Source organism: Capsella rubella, unplaced genomic scaffold (genome assembly GCF_000375325.1).
Source record: "Capsella rubella cultivar Monte Gargano unplaced genomic scaffold, Caprub1_0 scaffold_9, whole genome shotgun sequence".
NCBI lineage: Eukaryota > Viridiplantae > Streptophyta > Magnoliopsida > Brassicales > Brassicaceae > Capsella > Capsella rubella.
In genome coordinates, this window is record NW_006238915.1 from 195,872 (window position 1) to 207,942 (window position 12,071).

A 12,071-nucleotide genomic window follows, 5' to 3' on the forward strand; every position below is an offset into this window, starting at 1 on the left:
CACGTGAGATGTAACACACAAACGGTGCTACAATACAACATTCTCTATTTTTAGAGAATAAGAATATTTATACGATTTTTTTGAGCAATTTTCATTTTCTTTATACTTTATGTTACATCTAATTTTCTCCACTTAAATTTAAGATTGTGGGATTGACTTCTATACGTTACGTAGTAAAGAACAAAATTAGATGCTTCACACTAGTATGAGATAAATAACATTTTCTTTTCTAACACTTCTTCTGTCTTTAATTTTCCTTCGATAGTCCATCCAACCAAACAAAACTACAATAAACCTCAAAACTTTAGACTATTCTTGTGAATTTAACTCAACATTAATTAACTATTTAAAATCAAAGCTCCCGCAATCAATAAAGAATGGTGTCCGGAAATATAGCTTAAACTATTGCTGAATTTCAATTACATATCTTATAATTCTTTTATAATTAATTTTGCACATTTGGTAAACGGTTTCATATTTCTTTTATAATTCTTTTTGCACATTTCCTCTTTTTCCGGCGATGGAAGATTGAATTTCTTCCTACCTGTAACGTCAAGGTAACAAGTCTTCTCCTTCTTCACGTTAGCATTTTTTCTTTGTTCCTCTAGCTGCCCCTTAATTAGTTTTCTTGAAATAATGAGTAATTGACTTTGAATTCTTGATGAGACTATTAATATTCATTTGGATCTTTAAAGTCTAATAGGAAATTATGGACTTTTGAGGTGTCTAATTATCCACTCAGAAACCATGTCCGAGAACACAGTTTCTGTACCTGTGACAATGGCAAAAATACTTGAGTTGGGATATATAATCTAACCGAACCGAACCGAAATTTGGTTCTTCAGTTCTTTAGTTATAGATTATAAACCAAAGGCGGTATTTGAATTTTATTTTAGTTAACCGAGAATTTGGGTAAGTTCAGTTTTGTTTTTGATTAAATCATAATTAGATAAATTTTTTACAAATCTTAACAAAATACTGATGAAAAAGGCAAACCAATTTTTGTTAAGAAGCAACCGAACCAAATTGAACTACACAAAAAAAGTCATAATAACCTAAATTATCCCAAAATTATCTCCGACAAACATTGACTAGCCGGAGAAAACACATTGGAAATGAAGGTAAAACATCATGATCAAAAACATTTGCTAAGAAAAATTTTCGGAAGTTTTCAGTGTTACTAAGAAAAATGTAGTCGGTCCATATCTCATAAAATTCATACAGAATCAGACACTAACTACCAGACACTATTTGTTGGCTGATGCAACATTTGGATATGGACAAACGCAAACGAAAATAAAAATAGACGACACTTGCAATTTTTAATTGTCTCATTTCTCGTTCACGAGTCCTTAAATAATGGACCGTTCAATATTTTATTTTTATTAAAAAGAAATAGTTGTTACTAGCGTTAGGTGTGGCCGTGTGGGATTTTGTAAAAAATAATAAAGATGAAAACAAAATATCTAATAAAGTACTTAAAAATAGAATACAATGCAGTTATATTTCATATCGAAATATATAAGTAATATAAACCTAAATTGTAATCGATAATTTTTTTATCGTTTATAGATTTATTGATTATTACAAAGTATAAAATTTGTTCATGTATAAATAATTTTCGGTAAATATTGTTTTTCAAATTCTAATAGATTTATTTTAACAGCAGTTCTTTTTTATGTTGATGTAGGACATCTTAAATTATCTTCAACTTCATGATATTTCAATACCTAAAATCACAGCTAACGACTCTAGTTGTACATCATTGAAGATCTCTTATCTATATATATAAAGTTAGCTTTTTCTCTCTTCTCATGATGCCACATATGCATCCACCTAATACACATTTTTGTTTAAACATTAAAATAAATTTAAAACATTCATTTAGTGCATATTTATGTTACTTATTTAATTAATAGAAAGTTTATATAAATAAAAATAAATTATGTAAAAAAAAATGAAATGTTAAAATAAGAAAAACAATACTTTAATTTTTTTATTAGTGGTAAGAATATAATTCAACTTTCATTTTAAATTGATCATAATTTAATAATTTTAAATTTGTTACTGAGTTTTAGAATGGAAGTAAAATTTAAATTTATGGTAGACTAAAACAACATTTATATAATTGTATATATAAAATTATAAACAGGAAAAATAAAATGAAAGTGAAATATTAGTTTATAACATGATCAAAAAAAAATGATATTTCATAAATTGAATCAAATGCTTTTAATCCAAATTTGAGTATTGAAAGATAATAATTAAAGAGAAAATAATTATAATATTTTATGAAAATCAATTAAAAAAAAAATATCACAATATGAATAAAAAATCAACGAAACAAAATTATAAACCTCCCGCGCGGAGCGCGGGTCAACTGCTAGTTATATTAATAAAGATAAATTTACAAGAGTCTCGAATAATTGTATTATATGAGAATAACTCCTATTCCAATGGTTAATGAAGAGTTGATTAATGCTTGTAATTGATAATCAATGACGATAAATTCAGTAAAATAAAATAAAATAAAAACTATTATTATTATTTTGGTAATCTGATTTTTAATTTTTTTTTGTCATCCACTAATCAAAGGAGAAAGCTTAACCGAGCCAATTTAAAGGACAATTGCTTACAAACTCAATGATTTGCGTACTAGTGCGAGCTCGACGAGTCAAAGAGTCCGCTTTTACATTCAGATTTATAAGAATAAAAGAGATAAAAAAAGACAAAAATTCCTTCATATCCATATTGATATTTTCCAGGTAGACAGAGAAAGTCGGCCACTCGTGAGGAGAAGACACCATTTTCACCAAATCCGAACAGTCAGTAAGAAACGCAATGTTTCTGAAATTATTGCCTATCATACATGATTTTTAATTTGATAAACAATTTTCCGTACTTTATATATAAGTGGCAAAATATGAAAATTTCTCACAAATATTAGATATTTTTTTTATTCATTTCATGCAAAATAATTTGATACCTACTCTCCGTCCATCATGTAAGCATGTTTTTTTACTAAAATTTATATTTTAATTCAAACTAATAACTCAATTTAAATAAAAAGTAAATAATAAATAGGAAATGATGGTTTAAATAATACTTAAAAAACAAAAATTAGGTATTTGTTTAAGCCCCCAAAACCTAACCTAGAAAATCTTGTAATGGTCAAACAAAATCTTCTTATGAGTCCTATAAAAAGGAAGGTAACTAAATAATTAGTCTCTCTTTAAATATGATTGCAATATATACTAGAAAGGTTTATGAAACAATTTAAAAAACGTACCGTTTATACTAAAGTATATAGTAACCATTTAGATTTTGTTCTATGCATCTCATGTAATCACACTTTTTTTTTTTTTTTTTTTTTTCCAACCTCATGTAATCACACTTGTTGTGTCTGATGTGCTTGTTCTGTCGTTAGGAAGTATACTCTAAAATACATTCATGATAAACCATATACAACATATTTCTATATTTTAGTTTCCATACTTCCAGTTTGCTAATTTTAATTTACCGAGTCAAATGTTTTCCAAATCATTATGAATTTAAATATATTGCTACATTATGTTATCTCATTACATTTATAAATATAATAAATATTTTTTTTCTATGTAGAAATTAAACACTAATTAATCGATGCACATGAATGAGAGCATGATGAAATTTTTTACTATACATTATGACATTTTTTTTATTATCTACGACAACCAAAAGATTGATTAGTCATCCTTTACTTCCTAAGGATGTATCAGTGTAAACATAAATTATTAAATATATTATTTTTGTTAAAGAAATTTGACATAAATAATTAAATATGAGTATGTGAAAAAGCTGTTCTTAAAAATAAAATAAAAAGAGTACACATTTCGCCTATAAAAGGATCCTTAAGATATGAAGGTTCCTCATCATCTCAACTTAAACCAATCAAATAGGTTAATCTTCTTACCAAAAATGCATTTCTCTTATTCTTCCTTGTCGGCTTGGACAACCCTAATAACATTGGGTTGTCTTATATTTCAATCATCTACGTCCGATGCTCAACTCAACACTACCTTCTACGACAGTACATGCCCTAGCGTCTTTACCATCGTACGGGACACCATCGTAAACGAGCTAAGATCAGATCCTCGTATCGCTGCAAGCATCCTTCGTCTTCACTTCCATGACTGCTTTGTTAATGTAAGATATTATTTTTTCACTTTATAAGTATATATATATATATATATATATATATACGTATTATATTTCTTATAATTACGCCAACAATATAGAGAATTAGGTCACTGGGCTAAGATCTGGTTTACAAAAATGTCAATATAAAATTTCAACGAAGTTAGATGTGATATTTTTGGTTTTTATGGTCTAGTATCTTAGTTCTTGTCGTCAAGGATGACTATAAAAAAGTAATTCGACAACATTGTAGTAAGATTTGTTCACCCATGCATTATTCAATGAACGTGAACTATTTATAAATTAATTTAAGAAAAGCATGTGGACTCTCGTACGGTCGTACCAAATACGTTATTAATATATTAAAAAATCATTAACTGAAGGATAAAAAAATGTCACAGAAATCATTCAAAAGTCTCAAGTTTATCATCAACACTGAACACCCCACATAATATTTGGAAATATAAATAGAAATGTACGTGAAAACCTTATCTATCATTTAATTTTTTATTTCCTGGAAATTTTTAGCTTTTGAATCAGATGTATTTGTTAACCTAATATAGAATGTAAACTAAAATCAATAATAGCTAACTTGTATGTATAAACTATGTATATTATAGTGGATTAGAAGAACAAATACTTTTAGTGAATGAAAATGAAATCTTACACTCTTTTATAGCTAGTAAATTATTTGTAAACTAAGTACAAACATATAAACTGATTATGATTTCAATGTATTGACTAACGAGTGATAAAACTTATATTCGTTTGCAAAGGGATGCGATGCATCGATTTTGTTAGACAATACAACATCCTTTCGAACAGAGAAAGAGGCAGCTCCAAACGCAAACTCGGCTCGAGGATTTCCAGTGATTGATAGGATGAAAGCAGCAATTGAGGCAGCATGTCCAAGGACTGTATCATGCGCAGATATGCTTACCATCGCAGCTCAACAATCAGTAAATTTGGTATGCATTTTCTCTCTCCCTTTTTTTCATTTATAAGAAATATTGTGTCCAACATAAGGAGTAGTTCTTGTTGGTTTGTTTCAATTTTTAAAAAAATATGGAGTAGCTCGATGCAAAATAAAACTCATAACCAAGTGCTAATATATCAATTGGTAAAGATCTCTGGCAAAAGCTTAGAGGTCGCCGGTTCGAGTATTGCTTGGGACGAAACCATATAATATGCTTTGGTTTCGGGTCTGAGGGGATGTATGGGTTTCGGTCCAGAACCTCTTTGATTATTCAAAAAAAAAGAAAAAAAAAAAAACTCATAAAAAAAATGGATATTCTTGATGAATTTGAAACAAGAATTTAACTAGTAAACAAAATTCCTATAGCCACTTGAATATTCGTGACCGTGCCTTAATATTCGTGGCTATAGCATCGTAGCTTAACTAATTCGTGGTTTTTTTAAACAAATCACCTATAGCAACGAAATTTCGCGACTGTCAAGTGGTTAGCTATAGAGTATTCTTTTTACTAGTATAATTTGGACGCACCAAATGCTGCAACTCGCAAGTTGTACAATCTAGCTAGATTTGATATTATGGCATACTACGCGGTACTAGAAAGACTTCAATATTCATTAGGGAAATGTTTTAAAATTCTAGTCTTATTCCAATAGTAAACTCGATTCGTTAAGACTAGTGTTTTTGGTTACTGGAAATAATATAAGAAAAATTTCCAAACAAACTGAAAAAAATAGTCATAAAGTTGAGAACCAATTTGTTGAATTTTTGTGATGTATAACTTGTCTTTTGTCTTTTGAATCGTAACACTTTTGTGTGGTAAGAATTATTTTCGTAAACTGATTATTATGTTTTAAATATCGGTATTTTAGGCAGGAGGTCCTTCGTGGAGGGTTCCTTTAGGGAGAAGAGACAGCTTACAAGCATTTTTTGATCTCGCTAATGCAAATCTTCCCGCACCATTCTTCACGCTTCCACAACTCAAGGCTAGCTTTAGTAATGTTGGACTTGACCGTCCTTCGGATCTTGTTGCACTCTCTGGTAATTCTCATATATATTTCAATTCCATCTAACAAGTTCATAAACTTTATTGTTAATTTATCTCTTCTTTTGGTTAGGTGGTCACACATTTGGTAAAAACCAATGCCAATTTATTATGGATAGGCTATACAACTTTAGCAACACTGGTTTACCCGACCCTACTCTCAATACAACTTACCTCCAGACACTTCGTGGACAATGTCCCCGTAATGGTAACCAGACGGTCTTGGTCGATTTCGATTTACGTACACCGACGGTTTTTGACAACAAATACTATGTGAATCTGAAAGAGCTAAAGGGACTTATCCAGACCGATCAAGAATTGTTTTCTAGCCCTAATGCCACTGACACTGTCCCATTGGTGAGAGCATATGCTGATGGTACTCAAAAGTTCTTTAATGCTTTTGTGGAAGCCATGAATAGGATGGGAAACATTACACCTCTCACTGGAACTCAAGGACAGATAAGACAGAATTGTAGGGTGGTCAACTCCAACTCGCTGCTTCATGATGTGGTTGAAATCGTTGACTTTGTCAGCTCTATATAATATAACAGTTGTTGTTTCAATATATGTGGCAACCAATGTTTTTATGAAAATAAAATGTTCTTGAAACGTTTATGAAGAACAGTTTGTCTTATAATATATGTTTTCTTTCATTCCTTCTTAATGTAAGTTTTAATCCAAAATAAAAACCTTTTCAAAATAATGATCTATCTAGTCTCAATTGATAGAGAAAGTAGAACAAACAAACATAGATAACTTTTGAAAATTTATTTACCCATTTTTTATATGTTAATCTAAACATTTAAAATCATATTCTTATATAAAATAAACTAAATATGGAAATGTTTTACAAACAATGTATCTGGCACCGTGGCACGTATAGACCTTGGAGGCTTGGAACAAGACATGGACATCATAAAAGCATCCTCCGTAACCTTAACAAAATCATACTATATATTATTTCCACTCGTTTGGACTCTTTGGTTGCAGGGGCGACGTCCAAGTTAAGGAATGCATGTTCTTGCTCGCTCTTTGAATTCTTTGGAGGTCACATAATATTATATTAAAGCCCTGTTAGTTACTCCATTTTCCATCTCCATCGAGATGATCCATTCAAATGTATTATCTGGATGCTAAATGACTAAACGAATAAGAAATAAAAATATTCATCTAGATAATTATTTGGATGAAGATGTGTTTGTTTCTCCATTTTGCATCTTCATTTAGGTGGGTTTGATTTTTAAAATTACTAAAATACCCATGTTTTGATATAATTTTCACATTAATATTAATCATAGTAATTTTAATTAATGATTAAAAGAATAAACAGCAAAAATATTAATATATTTTTGACATTTAATTTTTTTATTTCATGAAATATAAGTTTTATAAGATTTAAAATATGAGTTTGCGGTTGTGGCGGGAAAATGTTATTTTTGCGTTTTTGGCATAAAAATGTTAATTTTGCGTTTTTGGCAAGAAAATGTGATTTTACGCTTTTGGCGGAAAACACGATTTTGCTATTTCGGCGAGAAAATGTTATTTTTTTGTTTTTGGCGGAAATATTTATTTTAGTTTTTTTTAACAAATTATATATGAAATATTTGCAAAAATATCTTTTATAATTTTTGTGGACAAATAGGTTATTTGGATAATAAGGGTATCTTTGTCATTTTTGAATGAACCATCTCCATCCTGATGATCCAATCAAAGTCATCCAAATAATTTTCAAAATTTTGCCTAAAATTTTAAAATTCATCTAGATAGATCATCTGAATGATTTTGGATGATATTTATTTTTGGAGTTAAACAAACATCATCTGGATGATTCATCAAGATGATCCATATGGGTGGAGAAACGAACATGGTCTAACTAACGAGGATCCTACAGCTGCAAATCTAGCCAGAAACCATGTGGAAGATGATTAAAAGTTAAAACCCCAATGTCGAGCAAAATATGATACCTCGAGAATTCTCTGTTGCCCAACACTTCATTCATTGATATTTCAATTGTTTTATTTCTGGTTTTGCTTTCAGATTATTTCTTTTTGCTATAAAACCCCAAGTAGATAGTTGTTTTCATCAAATTCATATAATTTATTAAAATATTAAAAAATAGTAAATATTGTTTTCTATATATGTAATAGGTTTTATATAGCTAAGTATTCTGTACATATATTAAACGGATATTCAAATGATCATAAAACATATACAAATTAGAAAAATGTAGATACAATTCCAAAACAAAATGGATAATGATTATATATTACAAAACTTTACGATGATTATGTTCTCCTCTTACTTTAATGTGATTAAATAAAATAATAAAGACCTAATGTAAACGTGAAATGAACTTTATTGATGTAATTCTATTACATTATCATAGGTAGAAAGTATAAAATTTATTAACCTTTATTTGTAGATTTATTTGTCGACTAAGTTGTGAGTACATTTTAGTATATCAAGGTATTATGGGCAGGTAAAGCCTCTAGGAATCCTGCGGCCACAAGCCTTACATAGGATAATTATATTGGGAGAAAGAGTTGAACGTCGTGCTCTTACCAAATCACATAAACAACTAGCTGCATCAGCATCAGATAGATTGCGGATAAGAGAACAACATGGTTGTGCCCTTCTGAAGTCTAGGAAGTTGCCAGAAATTCTTAGGACATTGGAACATTGCCTTACTTGGGCGGCATTTCTTGGACATTTGGGAAGTGGAGGAGGTGGTGGGTAGGTGTATGGAGGAGGTGGTGGAGTTTGGGGTGGTGGTGTTGGTGATTTGATTTTTGGGGGAGGAGGTGGTGTTGTTTTGGGTGGAGGAGTCTCTGGTGGTGGAATCGTCGGAGGTGGAGTGTATGGTGGTGGACTAACGGGTGGCGAAGTGTATGGTGGTGGTGTTTTGGGAGGTGGAGTCACTGGTGGTGGAGTCTCAGGTGGTGGAGTTTTGGGTGGTGGAGACTTTTGAGGTGGAGTCTCGGGTGGTGGACTCTCCGGAGGTGGTGTCTTGGGAGGTGGAGTTACTGGTGGTGGAGTCCTCAGGGGGTGGAGTTTTGGGTGGTGGAGACTTCTGAGGTGGAGTCTCGGGTGGTGGACTCTCTGGAGGTGGTGTCTTGGGAGGTGGAGTTACTGGTGGTGGAGTCTCAGGTGGTGGAGTTTTGGGTACTGGTGGAGACTTTTGAGGTGGAGTCTCGGGTGGTGGAGTCTCTGGAGGTGGTGTCTTTGGAGGTGGAGTCACCGGTGGTGGAGTCTCAGGAGGTGGAGTTTCGGGTGGTGGAGACTTATGAGGTGGAGTTTCGGGTGGTGGAGACTTTTGAGGTGGAGTCTCGGGTGGTGAAATCTCTGGAGGTGGTGTCTTGGGAGGTGGAGTTACCGGTGGTGGAGTCTCAGGAGGTGGAGTTTCAGGTGGTGGAGACTTTTGAGGTGGAGTCTTTGGAGGTGGATTTGTCGAAGGCGGAAGCACGGGTGGCTGAACCCCGGGGTCTACAATAACAGGTGATGGTGGAGTTACGGGTGGTACAGTATCTGGAGGTGGGGTTTCAGGTGGTGGAGAGTATGTTGGTGGATTCCGTGGAGGTGGAGTTGGTGATGGTGGAGTTAATGGTGGTGGAGTCTCCTGAGGTGGAGTTTCGGATGGTGGAGTTTGAGTTTTTGGGGGAGGAGGTGGTGTAGTTTTTGGTGGGGGAGTCTCTGGTGGTGGAGTCACCGGAGGTGGTGGAGTGTATGGAGTCACGGGTGGTGGAGGCGGTGGTGATGTTGTTGGTGGAGGCGGAAATGGTGGTGGACACACCGTTATCGGGGGACACTTCGGTATTGGTGGACATCTAGGTGGCGGTGGGCACACTGGTCGTGGTGGAGGTGGGCAGTACCAAATATGGGCTTCGGTTTGGCCAAGGAAGAGAATGCTTATCAGTACAAAAGAAAGAGCTAAGGTTCTGGTTGAACCTTGTGGAGACATTTTTCGCTCACAAAAGAGAGAAAACTGAATGGCAATGGTGAATTCAAATATAGTGAGGCTGTGGATATTTATAGAAGCTTTTAGAGCATCACTAGATTGCCTATCTGCCACTTGTTCTATTGCCAAACCTAGTTCTTTCTTCAGAGGTGGCTTTACTTCAAGTTCACTGTCCAAAGACCTACACTGGTTGGTATTTTCAGGTTATGAATTACCTTAGTTTTATTACCCATACAGTATATAATCGATCGGTTAGGCACTCGAATAGGTCTTAATCGTCACCATTTGCATGCAAAATATAATTCATTTCTCCTTATCCTGTTTACGTGACTATATAATGTCATTTTATTAGACGATTTCAAATTGCAAAATTTCCATTATTTGGTAACTTTTTGTTTCTTTTGGTATGACATTATTTGTATTTCATGTGTTTTTGCATATGACGATTAAAAGTTCATGCAGCTGAACTGGTTTAGACCAATTATTTGTTGCTATTTTCCTTTGACAATATCCAAAACCGCCGAAAAAGATTTGGATTTTATTTTTTGATTCTTACATTTGGCATGTCTTCAAGACCGTAATGTTGAAGTCTCTTTTAACCAAGTTATGCTAACAATTTAATAACTTAATTTTGTTATATACGAGATTGGTTAAGTTCGGAACTCACTAAATACAACTCGCATACTTGAAAAGTTATCAACGGGTTAAAATGTTCAAACTTCTCTTTAATCATACACATCATATTAATGATCTCTCCATGGGTCTCCACATACACTAAGTAAAGTTGGCTACCAAGTCTCTCTATAGTTACGCACTTACGCTATTAAACACATTTTGAACAATTTTTTGTTTTTAACTTGTCACAGATAAGTTTCTAAAAAAAGACAAAAATGATACATTTATGTGCTGTTTAAATAGTTATATATTTTAAACTTGGTTACCATAATATAATTTAGACTAAAGATCTTTGGTAAAAGTTTAGAGATCACCGGTTAAAGTAGTGTTTGAGACAAAACTATATATAACATATTCTGGTTTCGGACATAAAAAAATGTATGGACTTTAGGCGATAACCTTATACAGTAAAACCTCTATAAATTAATAATGTTGGGACCATGAAAATCTATTAATTTATAGAGTTTTTAATTTATCAATAAATTAATAATTCTTAATTTATAGAAAGATTTTCCTAATTTGGAAAGTTTTTCAAAAAAAATTAAAAAAATAAACTCTAATAAAAACTAATGTGTCTATATATAGATATATTTTGAAAATTTTACCTAATTATTAATTTATAATATTGACGGGACTATATATTTACAAAAGATTTTCAAAAATGTTATTATCTTATTATTTTATCGAAATATGTATAAAATTACACTGGTCCCAACTTGGAACCGGAGAAATTTATTAATTTATAGAGAATATTAATTTAGCGAGTATTAATTTATAGAGGTTATACGGTAGTTATTAAATATATATATTATGTTAACAAAGTTTAAATCTTAAGTTAACCAAGTTAAAAATCTAGATAAAGTTCGGCGGCATAAGTTTTATACTTTTTATTTGGAATTGGCCAGAACCAAAATGTCGATCAGTCGATGACCGCCTAAATATCACAATTAAGAAAAAGTAAAAGCTTAGTATAGTACGATATAACTACAGACTACAGTTTAGTTAACTTATGTTAACCATGTTAAGATTTTAGAAGTATATTATAAATTTATAATTAATTCCAATTAAGAAAATGTCTACATACTAATTAAGCGGTCGTCGATTAAATAGTGAAGTAGTTAATTAATATGGTATTATGAGATGTCAACCATATAATAGTGTTTTGGGGATTAACCAAATATTCGTACGTATCATTAATTTCTTTGCAAGTTGACATAATTAGGTGATTCTTCTCGTGTGTGTGTTTG

At 32.0% G+C, this 12,071-nt stretch overlaps 2 protein-coding genes across 2 annotated transcripts; one reads left to right on the forward strand and one right to left on the reverse strand.

The window, feature by feature from the left end:
* The first annotated feature begins 3,907 nt into the window (after positions 1-3,907).
* On the forward strand, positions 3,908-6,858 carry LOC17874579 (peroxidase 32). Its single transcript, XM_006279394.2, has 4 exons — positions 3,908-4,185; positions 4,953-5,144; positions 6,022-6,190; positions 6,268-6,858. The coding sequence occupies exons 1-4, from the start codon at positions 3,958-3,960 to the stop codon at positions 6,735-6,737; spliced, it is 1,059 nt and encodes a 352-aa protein (XP_006279456.2). The 5' UTR covers positions 3,908-3,957; the 3' UTR covers positions 6,738-6,858.
* Positions 6,859-8,532: 1,674 nt separating this feature from the next.
* On the reverse strand, positions 8,533-10,152 carry LOC17874578 (basic proline-rich protein). Its single transcript, XM_023778952.1, is given in 2 exon segments — positions 8,533-9,261; positions 9,263-10,152. Coding segments are annotated over 2 exon segments (1,488 nt in total). The 3' UTR covers positions 8,533-8,663.
* Positions 10,153-12,071: the final 1,919 nt, after the last annotated feature.

Excerpts from the sequence above, each read along its gene's own strand:
- LOC17874579 (XM_006279394.2), top strand. The coding sequence starts at position 3,958 with ATGCATTTCTCTTATTCTTCCTTGTCGGCTTGGACAACCCTAATAACA. Across the intron at positions 4,186-4,952 it reads TCCATGACTGCTTTGTTAAT|GGATGCGATGCATCGATTTT; the intron begins GTAAGATATTAT and ends TCGTTTGCAAAG. Across the intron at positions 5,145-6,021 it reads CTCAACAATCAGTAAATTTG|GCAGGAGGTCCTTCGTGGAG; the intron begins GTATGCATTTTC and ends TCGGTATTTTAG.